The sequence below is a fragment of the Artemia sp. Qi Xiang Cuo genome, chromosome 5, assembly GCF_049724085.1.
Source record: "Artemia sp. Qi Xiang Cuo chromosome 5, ASM4972408v1, whole genome shotgun sequence".
Taxonomy (NCBI): Eukaryota; Metazoa; Arthropoda; class Branchiopoda; order Anostraca; family Artemiidae; genus Artemia; species Artemia sp. Qi Xiang Cuo.
Genome location: NC_142798.1, coordinates 64519068 through 64542553, shown reverse-complemented (window position 1 = coordinate 64542553; position 23486 = coordinate 64519068). Strand labels below are relative to the sequence as shown.

At 36.2% G+C, this 23486-nt stretch overlaps 1 protein-coding gene across 1 annotated transcript in view; it reads right to left on the bottom strand.

Moving 5' to 3' along the window:
* The window catches only part of gem (transcription factor CP2 like gemini), a 131588-nt gene that overhangs the window by 17590 nt on the left and 90512 nt on the right, over positions 1–23486 (bottom strand). The window contains exons 9-12 of the mRNA XM_089089840.1: positions 20957–21103; positions 18286–18396; positions 15217–15432; positions 1964–2118 (exon numbers count right to left, since the gene is read on the bottom strand). Of these exons, the coding sequence (XP_088945966.1) occupies positions 1964–2118; positions 15217–15432; positions 18286–18396; positions 20957–21103 (629 nt within the window). The remainder of the gene's footprint in view (positions 1–1963; positions 2119–15216; positions 15433–18285; positions 18397–20956; positions 21104–23486) is intronic.

Genomic DNA, 23486 nt, shown 5'->3' with positions numbered 1-23486 from the left:
AGTGCTTATTTTTTTACAAATCCATTCACGGTCTATTGGAGGATTCTCACATCTTGTCAAAAGCTGTAACATTTCCATATCTTCCTTCTGTACAGCCTTGTCAGCTATATAAAGATAGTTTTCAGCTTGTTCAACATTAAACTTCACATTTGGTTGTTGTAACAGATATTTAATTATATTGTACCTTTTCCAAAAAAAAGCGTATGCTACGGGTGAGTCTACAGCAATTACTATTTCGTAAAAAATGTTCTCATAAGTTGCAGCAATATCAGCTCCAAATGAAACCAGTAACTGGCAAACTTGAGGCAAATTGTATAAAACAGCCTGTTGTAACGGTTTACGGTAGTCTTTACTCTGATAATTTACGTTTGCTCCAAGCACACAAAGGCATTCAAGCACAGAAAAGTATTTTTTGCAATATTTACGTCTTGACCTATAGTTGGGTCTCATCTCTATAGCAGACAGTAGTGGTGATTTGTCGTTATATCCGTCCGGACCATCTATATCTGCTCCTGCCAAAACAAGCAGCTTGCAAATGCTAACGTTCCCTTTTTCAGCGGCGAGAACCAAAGGTGTCCTCCCTTCCGGGTCAGGCCAGTCACACCTCCTTCTAAATGCAGCGAAATCCATGCGTTCTTGAGCTGTCCATTCATTCCAGTCACACCTCCTTCTAAATGCATCTAAATGCAGGCGTTCTTGAGCTGCTTTAAGGAGCAGCTCACAAATGATAACGTTCTCGTCTACAACGGCGAGATGTAAAGGTGTCCTTTTGTCCCAGTCAATCGCATCTATTTGTGCACCAGCTTTAATGAGAAGCTCACAAACACCAATGTTACCTTTTCCAGCAGATACGTGCAATGGTGTGAAACCATTCTGAGTGGTCGTAACATTTGGGTTCGCTCTGTTTTCTAGACGATATTTAACAATGTCATAGTGGTCAGCTTCTACGGCGAGATGTAAAGGTGTCCTTTTGTCCCAGTCAATCGCATCTATTCGTGCACCTGCTTTAATGAGCAGCTCACAAACACCTATGTTACCTTTTCCAGCAGATACGTGCAATGGTGTGAAACCATAACCATCTCTGTTTTCTAGAAGATATTTAATAATGTCATATTGATCAGCTTCTATAGCTATTTGTAAAGCCGTCCTATTTTCCCTGTCAACAAAACCGGCTTGAATGAACCACTCGCAAACACTAACACTACCATTTTCAGCAGCCTTGTGTAAGGATGTACCGTCGGTTTTCTTCTGTTTAACACACTTTTTTGACACCATTATGAAAGACCTACTTGAACTGTTCAGTAGACTTGACAACCAACCTTTTATATTATTACAAACGTCATTGCAACTGACGTCATCGTAGTTTTACTATAACATCATTTATGGTGGTAACTTACGATTATGACGTGGTACACCATCTTGCACAAGAAGATGCATTTTTTTTTTTGTCAAAAATGGATTTTACTTTAAATATTAGGTTTTGGTACTTACAAAAGAGACTAGATATATAAATTTCGTTTAAACCCAAACAAAAAAATTCCCTTGTTGTTCAAGCCAGGATCCAGGGATCAGTAGCTGGCCTATAGCCTATACGGTATTCAGCCATGCAAATTTTAATGGTACATATTCATTAAAGTTTAGACTTGGGGAGGTTGAGGCACACAGTTTAGATGCAAGAAATGTTTAAATCTCTGGAAATTCAAGATCTCTATAAATGGCATTAGTCTAAATATGTGTAGTCACGCAGTTATTAAACTCCGGGATGCTATTATGTTTCTTTTTCTTTTATTCATATTTTTATTTTACTTTGTTTTTTAAGGTACACATGGTGGTGTAACTTAACCGATTCCAAAAATCATATTTCATTTCCACTGTCCTTTGTACTCAGTAGTTCCAGAGGGTATAATTCAACTTGAAACTGAACCCTTTGACATAAAAATAATGGAAAAGCCTTAGAACTTACTTAGAATGCAAAGAATTAAAGAGGCGGATACCGTCAGCCACGCCAACAACTTGTACAAAATCATCACGGGTCAAGCGTAGCATATCACCACCAGAGAAGAAATTAAACAAAGAATTATAGCTACCAAAGCGGTTGGCCTGCAGCCACTGAGACACCTGAAATTATCAAAATATATTAAACAGTGTTTTTGACAAATTTATTTAATCCATTGCTTACATTTTATTTTAATTTTAATAAGGCTATATTATAATAAAATGAATAGTTGCTCATCTGATTATTATGTTACTAGCACAAAAGCCTTACAAAATTAGCAAGACTTGTAGCATCAGACATAAGAAGGGAAAGATTTGTCTCCTATCACCACCAATAAAAATACTGAATTCATTTCCCCACTTCCCTCGCCAACACGACTTTCTCTTAAAGTTTTAACTCAATCCACCAGCCGTGAGACAATACAGGGCAGATTTGCCCTAATTGTAACTTTGGAAATACTAATTTGAGAAGAGAAAAGGGAAAACTCCCTCCCTCTTCAAGCAAATCCATTATTACATCTGCACACATAAAATTCAACTTTTTGCTCACGATCCTAACTTTAAGAGTATTATCGGCATATGCTCTACCAACTGACCTAGAGGCCTTGGTCATTTAGTTTGGTGTATTTATGTATAGAAAAAAGGTTACATTTAAAAGTATATTTTTTTCTAGCGATTACAGAAAGAGTCAATTATGGTTACAGCAGTAGCTGCAACCTATTGAAGAGCGAACCACAGTTCATAGTATCCATAAGTATAAAACGCGTTTTAAAAAAAAAAGCCTAATCAGAAAAATTGCCATCTGATACTGATTCAGGAATGGTAATTATTATTTCGGTTAACATTAAAGGTAACATTTTATTGCGAAAAAAATTATGGTGATTTAAAAAAAAAATACCTAAAACTCTTTGAAAATGGCGTTAGATCGAAATGAAAAGTGAGCCACTGGAATGAGCATGATTGAAAACTTTGTAGAGGAGAATTACAATTTCTCAGCTGAACAAAAAAGAAAATCACTTTTATGCATCGGTAGTGCTGACGCGTCTCCTTTTTGTCGTTTTTTTTTTCCAGGGCTAGTGGGTTACCAGAACACCGTGGATAGATGCTTATTGGCTCATTTAAAAGATTTTTTTCATATCTGAATGATTTTTATAAATTCCACCATCTGCACGCGCCATTTGGAACTAAAAACGACACTTTGTGTGCCATTTATCAAGGGGCGCGACTATCAGGCTACCAGAACATCGTAGAGAGATGTTCAATAACTTATATAAAAACTATTGCTCACATCTACGTGCATTTAATAAACTCCACCATCTGCAAGTGTCAAATGACACTAAAAATGACACTTTTGGTGCCACTTCTTAAGTGTAAAAGCTTGGAAACATAAAACGGTACCATTGTAATAATTATGGTCCAGAACCCTAAACTGGATATTTACTAGAACCCCTCGCGTATACTCCCCTCCCCTTAGTAAGTTTCATAAATCGTCTACTCACGAGCAGGCTCCGGCAACATTAGCAGGACTAGCAGGCTACCAAACCATCGTAGAGAGATGTTTAATGGCTCCCTAAAAGGCTATTGCTCATATCTACGTTTTTTCTATAAATAACACCATCTGCAAGTGTCATATGGCACTAAAAATAGCCTTTTTTGGGCCATTTCTCAAGTGGTGGGGCTAGCGGGCTACCAAAACACCAGAGAGAGATGTTTAATAGCTCATATAAGAGCTATTGCTCATATCTACGTGCTTTTTTTAATTCTACAATCCGTAAGCGCCATATGGCACTAAACACAGCACTTAGGGTGCCACTTCTTAAGTAGAAAAGCTTTTGAAGTGTAAAACGGTACCATTGTAATAACTATGGTCCAAAACCCTTAACTGAAGGTTTACACGAACCTCTCCCGTATAAACCCCCTCCCGGCCCGCTTAATAAATTTCATAAATCGTCTTTTCGCCAGCAGGCTATCACAACATTGACCGGACTAGCAGGCTACCAAACAATCGTAGAGAGATGTTTAATGGCTCATATAAAAGCTATTTTTCATATCTACATGCTTTTTACAAATTTTACCATCCGTCAGTACCATCATAATAGCAGCAGTAGCTTCGATCTAGTAAAGAGCGAATCAAAGCCCATAGTAACAAAAAGTTTAAGTTACCCAATTATAATGTTAAGTAAACAATATCATATCTGTTAAACTGGTGATATTCCCCTGTTTGTACGGTTATAGAAAACTAGCACTTTACTGAAAACACAGAAGCCAAGTAAAAAAAAAAATATTGACTTGGAGTCAAAAGTGAGTAAGTAGCGTCAAAACAACAAATTAATCTATAACGCTTTACACAGTCTTATACCAACTCTGATATCAGTAACTTTCCGTATACAATTGAAATTATTTTAGATAATACCAATAGTGAGTAATATACAAGTTTACATTGAAAAAAAAAACAAAAAAAAAAACAGTATAGTATTACTCTAAAGAGGAACAAATAACCATAATGTGAACTCTGGAAATCCAGTTATAACGAAGAATTTCAAGTTATGATACAAATTCTAGAGCTAATCGGTTCCAATACTATCAAGATGGCTTCACTTCGAACTTGTCAACATAATAATCATGAAATGTCCGTTTCAGAACCAAAACGAGAGCCAATCATTAGACTGAGCTAATTGTGCAGAAATAATACCAAATTAACTGAAAAATAAAAAATTAAGCAACACCCCTAAAATGCTTTATTTTTTTACTGTTAAAAGTAACCTCAAATGGTTTATTTTTACAGTACCAAAACTCCTATATTGTTCTGTGTTTTCATTAAATTGCTAGTTTTCTATAATCCTACAAACAAGGGCAATACCACTAGTTTGCAATTCAGACCTGTTTGCAATAAGAGTAATTCAGAGAGTCTATCAGTTCCCTGAGTCATTTAAAGGCAATTGGGGACCAAAAGATGATTAAGAAATTTATGACGACCAACAATGTCAATTAGACTTGGAGGTGAAAGGACAACTTAGATTTTTATAATGTCTGGGCTTAGCCTACTGGGTGTTTGCTGGAATCTCAGGGTGGCGACCAAGATTTATTGTTGACACATGACCGACAATGTCCACTAGACTTGCAGGTGAACAGGCGACCTAGATTTTTCACAACCCTCGACACGGGTCAAGTGTAGCGTAGTATATCAGAACCAGAGAAGCAATTAAACGACAAATTATAGCTATGTTACTGTGAATGTCTGAAATCTTGTTAATGTCGACATTCACCGGTGAATGTCCGAAACTCCTTTTTCTCTGCTTGAATTCAATTATTTTTACGAATCAGCTTTTTCAGTCTTATGCAAGCTTTGATGGTAAAAGTTAAACTTAGGATAGGTAAAATTAAGTTATAAATCTCAGAAATGAGCTACAAACCTAAAATAAACTAACATGTCACCATCAAACCTTGCATAAAACTGAAAAAGTTGACTGGCAACGCTGACTAATTCCAAGGAGAAAAAAGGTATTTCGGAGATGCACTGGTGAATGTTGACATTCACCAATTTAGGACATTCACGGTAACAGCTATACATATTATTAGAATTAAAGAACTACAGCAAAACGGTTGGCTTATGACCACTGAGGCAATTGTCAAAAGATATTAAATAGTTTTTTTCCGACTGACAAATTTATTTCCCCTTGTACAAAAATTTAACAATGGATAGTAAAAGTTAAGTCAAAATAATTCTTCAAGTTCTACGGTTTAAACTAAAACTAAACTAAATGGTGCAACATCTAAACAGTTCAAGTCACTCCACTCCCACATAAATTATCCATAAAGCGTTTACAAATCTGATTACAAGTTGCAAGTTACTGTTTTACAATAACTGTGACTAGAGTTTTGTCAAGCATAATTAAACAAAATAAATCAGGATTTGATTAAAACTTTAAACCTTATCAGTCTTAAGTAAAAGAAGAAGAAATAATGAGTCTTTATTGTAATAAATAATAGAATCCGTTACAATTCACTATAAATGGCACAATAATTTTTAGAGGTTTTACATTTTCTATTAAACCTCTAAGAACTTCTATTAAACCTCTATTTTTTAATAAATCTTTATAAAATCTTTAATTTCTAGATAATATCTATAATCTTTTCTACAGCATCTCTATTTTCTATTAAATGTCTCAATATTATACCCTCTATCTAGAGGTTTAACACCTTTTATTTTCAAATCAAAAAAGCAATACATTAACGATTCTTTCTTTTCATCAAAAATTCTTGCTCCACAAAAGTTTTGGCCCAAAACTTCCAGAGTTAGTTCTATCTAAATATCTTCCAAATATAGAATTGAGCCTAAGATAAACAGAAAAAAAGAAAGTTTGTCATACTTTTGTAAATCCCACAGTTAATGAATAGATCCCTTATATGTTTGTGCACATCCGCCGATACCAGTATATATACGTAAGTATATAAAGGGTTTGTACAATTTATATATTGTTGCAGTTTGGTTTTACTTTTGTAAGGAAGTAACTCTTCTCAGCAGCAGAGTTGCCATATAATTTCCACGTCAAAGTTCCCATCTTCCAACTAAAACGTGTTTTAATGTGCCTTGGAGCTAAAAGTGATATTTTGGGTCATTCTATTGCATTTCTGCCGAATTATGGTAGAATATGTGAACAATTAAAAAAAACACTCCAAAAATTATTTTTTTTACCTTAGTATTGCTATCCTTGTTTTCATTTGCGGTAATTCTATTAACCCTTATTGTTGCAAAGTACTTCAAAAGTGACATAACTAAATATTAAAAAAGTTTTTGCTTGGTTTGATCAATTAAAACGGTTTAAGTTGTATTTTCTAAACCTATTCGTGATTCTTTTTTTTGTATTTACATACTTTTTATACCCTGTTAAACCGTTAAGTATTCAACAGTCAAGAAAAGTAACTTACTTGTAACTGCTTAAACCCATATCGGGTAGGATATAAAAAGCATGAACTGTTTTGTCTCCATATTTGGCGACTTTCAAGATGGACTTAATAGAAATTCTGCTTTGAATAGTTTCCCCTTGCAACACTCTTTCTGGTCCCGCTTTGTTGATGATATTTTTTATGTTTGGGAACATGGACATGACTCTTTAAATGATTTTTTCCACATTTGAACACTTTCGACTCGAATCTTCAATTTAAACTAGAACTGGAAGATTCATGAAATCTTCCTTTCTTGAATGTTTTAATTATAAAAAATACTCATAACCTTGAATTTTCTGTAGATAGGAAGCTTACATACAATGATCGTTATCTGCATTTCTAGTCAAACCACCCTCCTTCTGTAAAAAGAGGGGTAGTAATCTCTTTAGTCGACAGAGTTCTAAAAATCTGCTCACACAATCATCTAGAATCTGAATTCAATTATGTTAAAGAAATTTTATTTTGTAATGGCTACCAAATTGAACTTATTGAAAGTATATTAGACAGAATATTAAAAACGTAAAACAGGAAAATAATAAACACATCACCCTTTCTTCAATTACTCCGGCAATTGAAAACCAAACTTTCACCACTATACCTTATATGTATGTATGTATGCATGTATTTCCAAAAAAAAGCCATCGGGCCATAGGACATAAAAAAAGAAAAAAAAAGAAGAAAAACCGTACTTATATATGAATCTTCACAAAAATATTTATATGTCATTTTAACTTGTGACCCTACAATCCCTTCCACCCACCTTCTTTATGCCAACACTAACTAAAAACACTCATTTCTCAGATCCACAGATTCCTTACAATTTCCCATAAGATGAAAAATATTCTCATTATCTTCCCCACACATCGGAAAAGGGACTGGGTTAACACTTATGACCCCTAAATATACCTTATATCCCGAAACACAGTGACAGACTTTGGAAATGGGAAATTTTGAAGAAACATAACCTCTGTTTCTTTAAAAAATGAACTAAAGGTTGAACGTTTTTTCAACTCGGGAGAGAATAGAACTGACCCTACACTGGGTAGTGACGTATACAGAGTTTCGTGTTCACGTGGGAAGTTTTATATTGGCAGGAACCATCAAAACCTAGGGGAACCACTTCATGAACACAAGGTTTCAATAAATCCCTGAGGTGTGAAAATAAAAATAAAATGACAATTTTGATTCTGCTTTGGGCCTCCATATTTTCGAAAATCCAGACCATTTAGTTCATTTTGAGGAAGCAATTTTGATATCTAATGTAAATGGCTTACCACAATCGTTTAGAGAGGCAATTCAGATTAAATAATATATATAAATAGGAACTTTGTTATAAATAGAGATACTGGAGATATTTCCATAAGCCCAATTTATAATAACTTAATATCAAATTATTCCAATAAAATTTTTCTCAGTTTAAAGTGAAACCACCTGTCCGCATTTTTAATGAAAATCAAGTCTGTAAACAAAATAAATCTATTGCTAAGCAAAGAATTTTTGCGCAATCCAATTGGTGAATGTGTCTCTCATTCATTCTGGTTTGTTTTGATTCAGTGTCGATTTGTCTCTCGTGAAGTCTACTTCAAAAGGTTAGATTATTTTTTATTTTATTTTACGTTTTTTAATTTTTTCTTAGCACTGAGGACGACTTGGTGGAGGACCTTGTCGAAATATTTGCTTATTTTCTCTTCATATTGTATTGAAGAGATATAAATAATAAGAACGATATAAATATAATATATAATTTTTTTTTCATCTATTATATTTTCTCTTCTTTGTTTCATACGCCATTCAATAACTACTGATAAATCTCCTCCACTGAGTGAAATTTAGTTATTAGTGATCTAATACTAAAATTTTTGAACTTCAGCTATGTTGGGGAATTCGTACTTAGGAAATGAGATAAAAATATTAAAGAAACGTTTAGTATTAGAATAAAATACTTAATCAAATAATAAATATTAAAAAAAACTTGAAAAATCCCTTGGTGCATTTCAATGCTGACCCCACCATTTGTGGATTGGGTACAAAATAGGGCAGTAGCCAAATCTGTCTGGGTTGTGCCTATTTATCTATCGAGTGAATTCTTTGGTGAATGTCTCTAATTTTGATCTATCTAGTTTCAAAAAGTAAACCCCTATGCCTTCCCAAGGCCAGAACATAATTTGCACTTTACTGAAAAAAATATAAATGTTCTTACTTTTATAACTTTAATAAATCAAATAATATTAACATTTTGATTACTAAATATGAGAATAAGTATATTAAAGTGACAATACACATTCATTCGTATTTTTTTCAGTAAAGTGCAAATTATGTTCTGGCCTTGGGAAGGCATAGGGGTTTTGAGCCCAACTTATGTTAATTTATGCTCGTTTTGAGTTTGACTCGGTTATTTATTGTAATTTCTGTTAGTTTTGGGTTTCATTTATTTATTATTGCTGATTTGCGGTAGTTTCACGCTTCGTAGATTATTTGATTTGATTTTTTCCTCATTTTTTGTTTAATGTAGTTCTTTACTTTTCTTTGAAAAACTTATTTTGAGGAAAAAGTTTTTTTTAATTAATTTCTGATTGTTTTACATTGACGAGTTGTTTTCAGGGAAAAAAAAAGAAAACCATTGAATCTTTTCGTTTTTTCAAGACTGCATAGATTTTTCTGCTATTTGTATGACAGAAAAAAATTTCCAGGAATATTTAACAATATACACCCTCTTAAAAATATTAACGCAATAAGTAGTGTTTAATTTCGTTTTTTACCTCCTCTACTTGACCTGAAATAGAAAACGTGATACCATTCGCAAAAAATTTACTTACTTTCTTTGATAAGTTGGATACACTTACGCTATTTTGACTTGTTTAAATTTTCAGAGCAGAAGTAGCCCCGAAAGTTTGAACATAATACCCTCAGTCGTTCTTGGGATACTGCTGAGATACCTTATTGGGAATCAACATTAAAACAGTGCATTTTGATTTCATATTAAGGAAAACTTTATTTTTTGAAAATGATAACAATTGCATGAGGTGACGTGGGACTGGGACTTGTTTCAATCCAATAGCTTTCGACCATTAATACAGACACCAGTATTTTCTATTTCCTATTAAATGAGCCCTTTTGGAGCTCCTGAGACAAAACCGTCGATACAAAGGGGCCTTGTCTAAACAAAAAAAAAAAAAATAATCATACATTATACTCACATCGATCTTTAGTATAAAAATTTCAAGCCTTCCAATCACTTTCGACTATTAAAAAGGGCACTAGGCCTTTCGATTTCCTCTAGAATGAGCCCTTTTTTAGTTTCTACGAAAACGCTTTCTATAAACACCGTATATGCCCCCAGGGCATAAATTACAACCCTTACCCTAAGGGTTGTGAGGGTGTTTGTCATCCTTAAGACATAATTTCCAGAACTTTCAACTACCTTAAACAAAATGGCTATCTCAAAATTTTGATTGGATGTGTTTGGGGAAATTAGTTGATCTCCAATCACTTTCAACAATTAAAAAAGGCCCTAGCCCTGTCAATTTCCAATCGAATGAGCCCTTTTGAAGTTTCTACGACAACGCTTTCAATAAAAACCTTATATGCCCCCAGGGCATGACTTACAACCCTTGCCCTAAAGGCTGAGAGGGGGGTTGTCAACCTCAAAGACCTAATTTCCAGAACTTTCTATTACGTTGAACACAATGGCTATCTGAAAATTTTCATTGGATGTGTTTAGGGGAATCGTGCACGTGAGAGGGTGGTTAGTTACCCTCCAATTCCTTTCGACTATTAAAAAGGGCACTAGCCCTCTCAATTCCCAATTGAATGAGCCCCTTTTGAAGTTTTTACGACAACTCTAACTATAAAAACCTCTTAGCCCCCAGGGCATAGCTTACAACCTTTGCCCTGGGGGTTCTGGGGGTTTGTCATCCTTAAATACATAATTTCCAGAACTTTCAACTACATTGAGCAAAATGGCTATCTCTAAACTTTGACTGAATGGGTTTGGGAAAATGGCGGGCGTTGGAGGGGGGTCAATTATTCTCCACTCACTTTCGACTATTAAAAAGGGAAATTTCAATTTCCAAACAAATGAGCCCTTTTTGAAATTTCTACAAAAACTTTTTATATAAACCTTATATGCCCCCAGGGCATAACTTAAAACCCTTGCACTGAGGGCTCTGAGGGGGTTATCATCCTTAAAGACCTAATTTCCAGAACTTTCGACTACGCTGAACAAAATGGATATCTCAAAATTTTGATTGGATGTGTTTGGGGAAAAGGTGGTCGTGAGAGAGGGGTTAATTTCCGTTCAATCACTTTCGACTATTAAAAGGGAACTAGCTCCTTCAATTTCCAATTGAAAGAGCGCTTTTTGATGTTTTTACAACATCACTTTCTATAAAAACTTACATACCCCCAGGGCATAACTTACGGCCCTTGCCCTGAGGGTTGTGCAGGGGAGGGTTTGCCATCCTCAAAGACCTAATTTCCAAAACTTTCAACTAAGCTAAACAAAATGGAAATCTAAACATTTTGATTCGATGTGCTTGGGGAAAAGGCGCGCATAAGAGGGGGGCTTGTTGCCCTCAAATCACTTTCGACTATTAAAAAGGGTACTAGCACTTTGAATTTCCAATCGAATGAGCCCTTTTTCAAGTTTCTACGACAAAGATTTCAATAAAAACCTTATAAGCCCCCAGGGCATAATTTAGAACCCTTGCTCTGAACACTGTGGGGGGAGTGTCCTGCTCAAACATATAATTTCCTGAACTTTAAACTGCGTGGAACAAAATGGCTATCTAAAAATTTTGATTGGATACGTTTGGGGAAATGGTGGGCGTGGAAGGGGTGTTAGTTGCCTTCAAATCGGTTTCGAATATCAAAAAGGGCACTAGCCCTTTCAATTTCCAATCGAAAAAGCTCTTTTTGAGGTTTCTACGACAACGCGTTCTATTAACACCTTATATGCCCCCAGGGCATAGCTTACAACCTTTACCCTGAGGGTTGTGGGGGAGTTTCCTCCTCAAAAACATAATTTCTATCTGGAAATCAACTACGCTGAAAAAAATGTCTATCTAAAAATTTTAATTGGATGTGCTTGGGGAAAAGGTGGGCGTGAGAAGGGGGTTAGTTGTCCTCAAATCCCTTTCGACTATTAAAAAGGGCACTAGACCTTTGAATTTCCAATCGGATGAGCCCCTTTTCAAGTTTCTACTACAAAGATTCAATAAAAACTTATATGCCCCCAAGGTATAACTTAAAAACCTTGCCTTGAAGACTGTGGGGGGAGTATCCTGCCAAAAGGTATAATTTCCGGAACTTGAAACTGTGTGGAACAAAATGGCTATCTAAAAATTTTTGATTGGATATGTTTAGGGAAATCGTGTCCATGGAAGGGGTGTTAGTTGCCTTCCAATCACTTTCGACTATTAAAAAGGGCACTAGCCCTTTCAATTTCCAATCGAATGAACCCTTTTTGAAGTTTCTACGACAACGCGTTCTATAAAAATAATTATATGCCCCCACGGCATAACTTGTAAACCTTGCCCTCAGGGCTGTTGGGGTGTTGTCATCCTCAAAGACCTAATTTCCAGAACTTAAAACTACGTTGAATAAAATGGTTATCTCCAAGTTTTGATTGGATGTGTTTGGGGAAAAGGTGGGCTTGAGAGGGTTAGTTGCCTTCCAATCACTTTCGACTATTAAAAAGGGCACTAGCCCTTTGAATTTTAAATCGAATGAGCCTTTTTTGAAGTTTCTACGACAACGCCTTCTATAAAACCTTATATGCCCCCAGGGCATAACTTACAACCCTTGCCCTGAGGGCGGTGGGGGAGTGTCCTCCTCAAAACCATAATTTCTATCTAGAAATCAACTACGCTGAACAAAATGGCTATCTTAAAATTTTGATTTTATCTCTTTGGGGAAATGGTGGGCGTGAAAGGGGTGTTAGTTGCCTTCCAATCACTTTCGACTATAGAAAAGGACACAAGCCACTCCAATTTCCAATCGAATGAGCCCTTTTTCAAGTTTCTACGACAAAGATTTCAATAAAAACCTTATAAACCCCCACGGCATAACTTGTAAACCTTGCCCTCAGGGCTGTTGGGGTGTTGTCATCCTCAAAGACCTAATTTCCAGAACTTAAAACTACGTTGAATAAAATGGTTATCTCCAAGTTTTGATTGGATGTGTTTGGGGAAAAGGTGGGCTTGAGAGGGTTAGTTGCCTTCCAATCACTTTCGACTATTAAAAAGGGCACTAGCCCTTTGAATTTCCAATCGAATGAGCCATTTTTGAAGTTTCTTCCACAACGCTTCCTATAGAAATCCTATATACCCCCAGGGCATAACTTACAACCCTTGCCCTGAAAGTGCTGTGGGGGATTGTCCTCTTCAAAAACATAATTTCTATCTGAAAATCAACTACGCTGAGCAAAATGGCTATCTCAAAATTTTGATTGGATGTGTTTCGGGAAATGGTGGGCGTGGAAGGGGTGTTAGTTGCCTTCCAATTACTTTCGACTGTTGAAAAGGGCACAAGCCACTCCAATTTCTAATTGAATGAGCCCTTTTTGAAGTGTCTACGACAACTTCTTCGAAACGAAGTGCCCTGCTCTAAAGGAAAAAAATAATAAATAATACATTGTGCCAACATCGTTCTTATATGCCCTCAGGGTATAACTTAAAACCCTTGCCCTGAGGGTTCAGGGGGAGTGTCCTCCTCAAAAACATATTTTCTATCTGGAAATCAACTACGCTGAACAAAATAGTTATCTCAAAATTTTGATTGGATGTGTTTGGGGTAAGGATGGGCGTGGGGGGGGGGGGGGGGCAAGTTGCCCACCAATCAATTTCAACTATTAAAAAGGGCACAAGTCGCTTCTATTTCCAATCAAATTAGCCCATTTCTAAATTTTTACGACAACTCCTTCAATACGAAGTGCCCGGGTATGGAAACAAAAAAATAAATAATACATTGTGCCAACATCGTTCTTTACTTCGGTAGCGCTATTGCGCTGCCTATGACTACGGATCTGAAGCTTGATCTGCGCTCACACATGTCCACAGTTTATATAATTAGCAGTATGATCTTTCCCTATCTCACTCATTATAAAAACCCGGACTGAGGTGAGAGTGCTCCAGAGAACGTATAAACATAAGCGGCATTAGATCTTTTCACGGGTAGACAAAGAATAATCACCTACGGAACAAGTACTGACAAAACCACTTGGCCGGCTCACCAATAAGTCGACAATAAGTGCACAAATAAGTGGGAGGAGCTTTTTGTTTACCGAGAATGAAGAGCCATAAATCATCTGCGGTAAACTTACTGGATAATTATATAAACTGTGCACTTGTCGGAATGGTGGCACATGGTCACGATCGCAACGCAAACAAATGATTTCCTTGAATTCTTTAAGTTTAAGCTTCGAAAACTCCTGCAGCCAAAAGCATCTTTGCAGTTTTACTTTGGGCTATAATTTGCGATTGTGGTATAAGGGGGTCTAAAAAGGGAGAGAAGTGGATAATATTGTTCAAACACTTCATGGTAACGTATAGATCAAAATATCTAAGAACTATGTCTTTGAGGATGACTTGATCCCCCCCCCCCACCCTATTGTCCCCCGGGGAAGGCTGCAAGATACGAACTTTGCACATTGTTTACATATAGTATTGATTATTGGGAAGAATACAGACATTTTTTCGGGGTGGGGGGGGGGGGAGAGATCTTCCTCTAGGAAGGCTATGTTGGAGGAGCTTTACATGGAGGAGTTTTTCGCGGGGAAAGGAATTTTCCATGGAGAGAAAGCCAGATTTATTGGTATTATTTGAAAAAGGATCAGAAATTAAATAAAAAACAAGTTTTTCAACTGAAAGTAAGGAACAACATTAATATTGCTCCTTACTTTCAGTTAAAAAATCCTTGCTTGTTTTTTTTTATTTAATAGCTCAAAGGATCCATAGGCCGAAATCCTGCTTTGTCTAAATCTAAGTGATCTAAGTATCAGAATAGAATTGGACAAGTCAAGGCATTAGGACAGATATGTATGCAGGACTCGGGGCAAACACAGGCAAAAACTGTGTTTGCTCGAGTAAAACACAGGACTTTATATATCGATAGAGAATGCCTCTCTAAAATTCTACCCAAAAATATTGATATATATGTCATGAAGCTTTAACGTAAATGAAGCATTTATATAGTCTAAAATAAAAATAAATAGATATGTAATTAATAAGAAATTAATAAATGATAGATTAAAATGACAAATAAATGAAAGGTTACTTGTGTCGAGGTAGATTCCGGACGAAGCACTTGGGAACACAGAGCGTTAGCTTCTACAATTGAAACAGTCTCATTGGCAACATCTAATCTGAGAGGATTTTCATTGTCGCCAACATAAAATGCCGGCTTATTGGCACTGAAATTTCCTTGATTTGCTTTCACATCGCTTGGCAAATCAGTTGTTGACTGTAGACTAGTCAGTGCCTCTACAGGAACCTAGAAAAATATTAATTCTCGCCATGTATATCAACAAAAAGAGATAAGAATAATTTCCTGTTTAGCCTTTAAAAAAAAAACGAACAAAACACGGTGCATGAAAAACAACCTAACAAGCAGTTTTTTTCTGTTTTCTTCTTGAGATATCCCAAAGTTGACGTAGCTTACACGAGGCTTCGTTAACTTTACACAGAAATAAAATATCCCCGAGAAGTGTCTGTTAGTTATTTAGAAGAAATAACTTGATTTTGTGTAAAAAAAAAAAGAAGACAAGAAATGAAAATGTTCTGACCATCTTTTGCAAAAACCCTTTCCTGAAAGTTCTTTTCTACCCTTGTACATCTTTAGCATCATGCCTATGATTGATTATAAGTATTTTTGGCCTCTCCCTGATAGTTCTATTTTACCCTTGCACATCTATGATTGATTTTAAGTATGTTTGTTTGGTCTCTCCTACATTAAGTATATTTGGTCGTCTCTCCCTGATAGTTCTATTCTATCCTTGTACATCCCTAACACCAGATCTTTTCCTACCCCCTCCCCCTCTCTACACTCCCTAAATATGAAGACTTTCAGAAAATTTCCCTTCTTATATTTTTCATACAATTCGTCTCTTTTTTTTTCTTTTTTTTTTTATTAAGACTCCACCCTGAAATAAATTCGTGAGCACGTGCGTACATGTTTGTGGTCGCTTTGCCAATTTTCACAGGCGTATTCTCAAAGAACTACCTTCCAAGCGAATTATATTTAATCAAAATATAAGATAAAGCACCACTCTAGATATATTTAATGTTCTTTTTATATAAAATATTTAGATTATTTTAGGTAAGTATGAAAGAGAGAGAATCTTATAAAGAGTCAGAAGTTGGGTGGTTGAACATGTGTCTGGCAACTTCATTAAAAGCAGAAAATTTCAAAGAAAATTGGATAACTGATATAAATAATCAGCAATATTAAAGGATTGCAGCTGAAATTCATCATTAAGTGATAATTAATCAGATTTTTCGGTTTTTAAGGATTATTGTAAGTTGAAATCCATCTTTTACAAAGAGGCCTATGTTTGGTTAGAAAAACCTTACCAGGCTAAGTAAACCAGCGGCGTCAAAGGTGTTAGGCCAACTGGTGACATCTGCTTTATTTACCCTCTTCTACATTTTAAATAAGTGAAAGGACAAGTATGCACCAGTTTAGAATTAGATAAAACCACCAAACTCTAGATGGCATTAGCAATTTTTATTTTTGACGTTATTGCCAGTTTCCATATTATTTGGTAAATATCAAAAAGTTAATTTGGGATGTAGATATTTATTCTAAACCACATATTTTTAAAAGACTCATAAAAAAAATGGATGACGAGTGGCTATCACAAACTTCCCCAACGTTAGGCAGACAAAAAAAAGAACATGTCGTATGAACTTGGGTATCCTTTATTTTACATAATAATAATAATAAAAAAAACCTTAAAACTCTTAAATTCTGTTGAACAAACGAGCCCGCAGCGAGGGTTTGTTGCGTTCGGCTAGTTTTGATCTCCTAATTTAAAATTCTGTGCCGCAATGACCCACAATTCAACTTTCATATTATAATCGTTCATGTCAATAATTTAATTCCCTTCCGAATCTGGCACCAATACAAACTCCTCAAATAAACTACTTTGGGCACGCCAGGCCCTATTAGCTTACAGCTTCACTGGGCAAATACTCATCGAATCAACAAAGATCGACAATCTCCACGACATCCGTAAACAGTATAAAGCAGCTTTGTGGTTGGTAGATTTACTGCTCAGAGGGTGGTCTCTTCATTCATTTCTCACGATCTTGTTAATGCTTACTGTTGCCACCTTTTAACTGTCCTTTTCCAATCGTCCCCTTTAATAGCATTCGCTTTGCCCATCCCAACCCTCAATAGCATTTAGCCTTACTGGACAATTAATGGCAACCAAAACAACAGAGATCGATAATCTCCCCTACAGGCAATAAGTACCGTGACAAAAGAAGAGGAGACAAATACCTTACATCCGTGAACATGTAAAGTAGCTTTGCGGTTGGCACTTGTTTATGCTTGTTTTATATCTTGTTTATGCTTCCTGTCGCCATCTTTTAAATATCCTTTCCTGTCGCCCCCTTTAATAGCGTCCGCATTCCTGTCACCACCCTGAATAGCTCTTATAGTTAGTTCCCACGAATGGGAAAACGATTACGGAAAACTATCAAGGATCGACGGGAAGCTGTTCACACCCATGGGAAGGTGTTAGAACGCACCAGACGTCATGAAAGGAAGCAAAAATAATAAATTAATACAGCATGAATGATTCAGACTCAGAAGCTTTAGCCTTGGCAGCATTTTCAGTAGTTTTAGCTAGCTCCAGTTTGCTAGAATCTGAGGAAATAGTTAATCCAGAAAAAAAATAAAAGAAGATGGCGTGTCCGCCCATCATTTTCCTTTCATTGGTTCCCATTTCAGGAAATTTCCTGCCATGTTTGTTGTTTTTTCTTTATGCTTTTACATTCTTTGTGACAAGTTTCAAATAAATATGGATAATTCTCTACCATGGCTATAAGATTATGGGTCTGTGGATGATTTATTCTCGACACGATTCTGATTTTTAAATATTTCGCCTTGGAATTCCCATGAAAGCCATCGTGTTCCAAGGGAAAAAGCTGAAATAAATCCAACAGAAAGACATTACGGGAAAATGATGAATCCTGAAAGGAATTCCTTTGAGGAATGATGGAGATCCCATCCGTGTGAACTAACTATTAGCCTTAGTGGATAATTAATGGTGATCTAAACAACAAAGACCGACAATTTGCCTAAGCACGGTAGCAACAGAAGAGGAAACAAAAATCTTACATCCGTGAACAGCGTAAAGCGGCTTTGCGGTTGGTACTTCTCCTGTTCAGAGGGTGGTCTCTTCATTAATTTCTCACGGTCTTGTTTATGCTTTCTGTCGCCACCTTTTAACTAAAAAAGGAAAAAGCGAATAGACAAAGAACTATAAATATATTGGAAGCATACATAAATTAAAAGGGTTTCAAAAAGAGTTCAAAATTAAAAAGTTTTGCGCTTAAGGGGCGACCATACTTGAAGCGACCTTCCTATCTCTCCCATAGTAAGCGTTTTGAGTTTGACTGACATTAATAGTTGAGGCAGTTAGGCGGTCTCAGTCTTTTCTAATAGAATAGAATCAGGTGAACATTTTGATTTAGCAAAATGCTAAAGCCGACACCTATTTTTCCTGAAATCCCAAAAAAACTCAAAAACCTATCTTGGGTTTGCCTGCAAGATCGCTGCAGTCAATATTGTCGTAATTGGTATTTAAAAATACGGCGAAAAATATTCTATTGAAGCAGTGGCAGCATATTTTTATAAAAAACACTTTCTGACTGCAGTCCCTTCGAATACTTTACATACCAACGTTTCAAATTGCTTATCACCCGACAAAGAGCCTAAAATACTTGGAATCAAACGGATGTGGGCGCATAAATTATGCTGAGGCGGTTAACGCTTCCTTTTGTTCAAAAGCGGTCAGTTGTTCAAAAACGGCTTCCTTTTGTTTAAAAGCGTAAGGAACCCCTGGAAGTCGCCCTCTTCGAGTTTGTTTACTCAAGTCTGTGTGAAATCTGATACCTTTGTGTTTGAGCCTTTTTGCCGACCAGGAAAAAGGCTCGAATCGGCCAAAACGGCTCTGGAATGGCGTCCCCCCTTAAATATTTTGGAATTAAAAAATTGTGATACCTAAAGTAGAATAAAGATATATCTAAATTATGTTATTATGATACGGGATAAGTGCATGCAAAGCAGAACTGCCGACTGGCCCCCTCCCTCCGAATTTCGCTGCAATGTCTTTTATATTGTTCTACGTTCGTCCATTAAATCCCCCCCCCCCAAAAAAAAAAGATCCCACATACATGCCTGGTATAAGACAACACACCCAAGACAACTGAAATAAAGGAAGAAGATAATGTTTTTTATTGATATAGTACAATATTATAAGAAGGGCCATTGACTTTGATCGTGTTTTTATTTAAGGAGAAGTTCAGCAATGGAGAAACGTTTCCAGCTATTTAAGCTAGATATTTTAACATTCTCAGCCAGAATTTTTAATTAGCACATCCAAAATTAAAACACCAACAGATATATTCTATGAAAAGGGAAAAAAAGGTGCAGCAGCTTTGAAAACTTTTGATCTGGTAAGCGGCAAAAAGAAAACGTTTATCCGTGTAGAAGTATTATGCCTGAAGGAAACCCTCCCCCCTTATGTCCATATAAGTCAACATCGATCAAATTTATTATCATTGTCATCTTCTAATGTTCTAATTTGCAGCTAAAACATTACCAAATCTTGATTTTGTGTGAATATTGTTCCATGTCTTTTGAATAAATTAAGTTGTGATACAGACTGTAATTCTATGATTTTAAGTATATCTATACACGGGGCGATCTCTACTAAGAATGGTCCAACACTCGAACCCCACGGTAATCTAAATGTACGATTTTCATGGTTGCAACAGTTGCTAAAACAAAGAAAAGAACTAACCATGGCCCATCGTAGCCAAAATTTCAAAAACGAGTCTAAAAAACTTGCAGTATTAACCCCACCCCCTCTAGGAGACAATCCCGGATCCCCCGTAATGGGCTGTATATCTGTGCATTTTAAGCATTCGCCATTAAAACAAGGCCACTAAAGATTAGCACAAATACTATATTCTTTCCTCCATTTGTTATCTCTTAATAGCATTTTCTTGTCTTTTTTATAAACGGTCATCTCTTCCCAGCTTTATCTGTTATTTATTTATTATAATTGTTACGAAATTACCCTTCTTAATTTATTTTTGACCATTACTGACTTCGTTAGCAACCAGACTCTCCTGTCACGTACGGCTCAAACTCCTTTCTCGACGCAGCTCGCCCAGCGTACTGTTCGGTGGTACGGCCACCTCCTTCGCATGCCACGCGACGCCCCAGCACGGGTCGCATTCGACTTCAACCCCACCCTACACGGATGGAAGTGACCCAGAGGACGCCCACCCACTAGGTGGAAAGACAAAGCCGATGAATTCCTCACCCAAGCCCACATCCCGGTGGAAGAAGCTGCGATCCTGGCAAGCGATAGGTCCACCTGGAGGCACCTAGTCTCATCGTTCTCTACGCCGAACCCTCGGCAGGAGCCTTAAGTCAAGTAAGTCAAGCTTTTTATGACGTAATTTTAATATTTCAATATCTTAGTAAACTATTTTGTAGAACTTCTGCTCCTTCACTAGTTATCTGGAGTTAGTTCTTTTTCTAACTCCATAAGCACAAATTTGACATATTTCATGACTGTGAAAAAAAATAACCTTAACAAGTTTTACCTAATAAGCAGCAGCATAAAAGCATTTAAAAAGGATACATGCATTAGTATATTTTATGTTATAATATTTAATTTTTATTTTTATGGGGCTGTGTTCTATAATTAATAGTTAGTTTTCTTTGGATTCATAAGTGTAAATTTGGTATATTTCAGTAATGGAAAAAAGCTTACCTTGAAAACTTTAATCTGGCAAGCGGCAGCATGATGGCGTTTAGCGACTGGATCGTCAGCATCAAATGATTCTAGTTGGAGACGAAAGGGAACTCCTTTTTCTCCTCCATGCTTCTTGGGTGTAAATTCAGTGCTTATACAATGAACATATATGGAAAAAGATATTTAAATGAATAAAACGATCACCTTCCAGTTGGCATAATTGCCCAAAGGGGGGATTTTCACAAAGCGAAAATATAGTCAACAACTCTCCTTACTGTGGGATAACTTAAACGACTAAGTAGACATAATAATAATAACTTATTTTTAAACCGCAAGTAAACACAAAAGATAAGCAGAGTACAAAGAAAAAGCAAGAAAAAAGGACAAAACAACACAAATACGGAAACTCTAGGAGCTATACTCCTAGAGTTCGAGCAGGAGTCGCACTTTTCTGTATTTAAAGTTAAACTGTTTTGATTAAGTAACTCGCGAGCCAACCATTTTACCAACCATTTTAGAGACCCAAGAATTCCATCGGCTAGTCAATAAAATGTCATAACAATTCGTCACGCACTGAAATGTCATAACTCAAAACAATTCGTAATCAGTGCGTGCCGTAATCAATAAAATATTTTACATAGACAACTGTTAGTCTAATTAGGTAAAGTAGGGATGGCCTACTTTACCCTGTCTACCTCATCTTTATTTGACTTTCTGCACATTGCCTCTTTTGGCTTCTCTGTTCCTTGTATAACCCTTTCAAATCTGGAGGTATGACAGCAAATCTTTTTTGACAATTTTGGATTTGAAATCATCCCAAATGTACTTTCCTGTTAAAAACGCTCCGTAAAACAAAGTCCATCACAATGATCCTAAAAAATGGGGATAGAACACAGCCCTGCTTAACTCCTAATTTGATACGAAACCAGCTACTAAACTCATTTCCTACCTTAACCGCAGCACTGTTATTCTGTGTTATTCTCGCACATAGCATTAATCACAATGTATTTGTCTGGTATACCAAACAAGAATAATGCACCTTTCGGCACGAACAATATATCACAAGTATCTTTTGAGAAATTTCTTATCTGGGGTATGATGTCATATTTGGGTGACTACACTGCCTGATTACCTGATGTTCACTCTTTACTGTTCGAACTATTCCTACTTTACTGTAGTATATATTACCACACAAAGGAGCTACAGACCCTAGACTATTCCACACGCCCTACATTGATATACAAAAACTACACAAAGGCTACTACAAAGACAAAGATTAACTGCAACAGAACAGGTTCTGTCATCCCCCTAAATATATACTTACCAAAACAGCAATTTTAAAACTTTATTTAGATTAGCATGATTTAACCCATGAATGCACACGTCATAGTTTTATAAAGTAAGTATCGTTCCGATGTGTAATTTTTTCTGGATTTTTGCTGAAATCTTGTTCTTGCCCATATCTTAATTCAAGTTTTCTATTAAATTCCATAATGTTTCTTTGGGACTGGCTCACTAGTGTTCTCGGATAATTAAGACTACAAAAATCAGGCAATCTGTTGTTTTTGGGTCTCGATAATACAGGCGAGACGACATAATTGCGTTTGATGGAAGAAAATAGAATGGTACAACATCTACCAACTCTTGGCCCAAATTCAGAAGAACTCAGATTTTCTGCTGAAATTCCTGAAGTGTATTTGTACCATTTGCTGTGACGTTCCTTAGGATCCTTCCCAGTCTTCATTGTGTAAGCATACATGTTTAGGTGGATGTATTAAGAAATGGCTACAACAAAATCCTATCTGTCCAATGGATAGAGGGGCTTTAGTTATCGAAGATTTGAGACCTGTAAAGAAAATAGGATAGTACAACATGTACCAACTATTGGCCAAATTTCAGAAGAACCCAGATCTTGTACTGAAATTCCTGAAAAGTGTATATAAGGAAGCATACAAAAAAAGAGAAATAAGATGCTGTTGCTTTTGGGTCTCAATGATACAGACAAGACGAAGTTATTACCTATGCCAAAATTCACGCCATTCATGCCAACTCTACGCTAAAATAAAAAAAAGAGAAAAAACATGCTGTTGCTTTTGGGCCTCAATAATACAGACAAGACGACGTTATTGCCTATGCCAAAATTCATGCCAACTCTACGCCAAAATAAAAAAAAATAGAAATAAGATGCTGTTGCTTTTGGGCCTCAATAATACAGACAAGACGACGTTATTACCGATGCCAAAATTCATACCACTCATGCCAACTCTACACTAAAATAAAAAAAAAAGGAGAAATAAGACGCTGTTGCTTTTGGGCCTCAATAATACAGACAAGACGACGTTATTGCCTATGCCAAAATTCATGCCATTCATGCCAACTCTACGCTAAAATAAAAAAAAAAGAGAAATAAGATGCTGTTGCTTTTGGACCTCAATAATACAGACAAGACGACGTTATTGCCTATGCCAAAATTCACGCCATTCATGTCAACTCTACGCTAAAATTAAAAAAAGAAGAGAGAAATAAGATGCTGTTGCTTTTGGGCCTC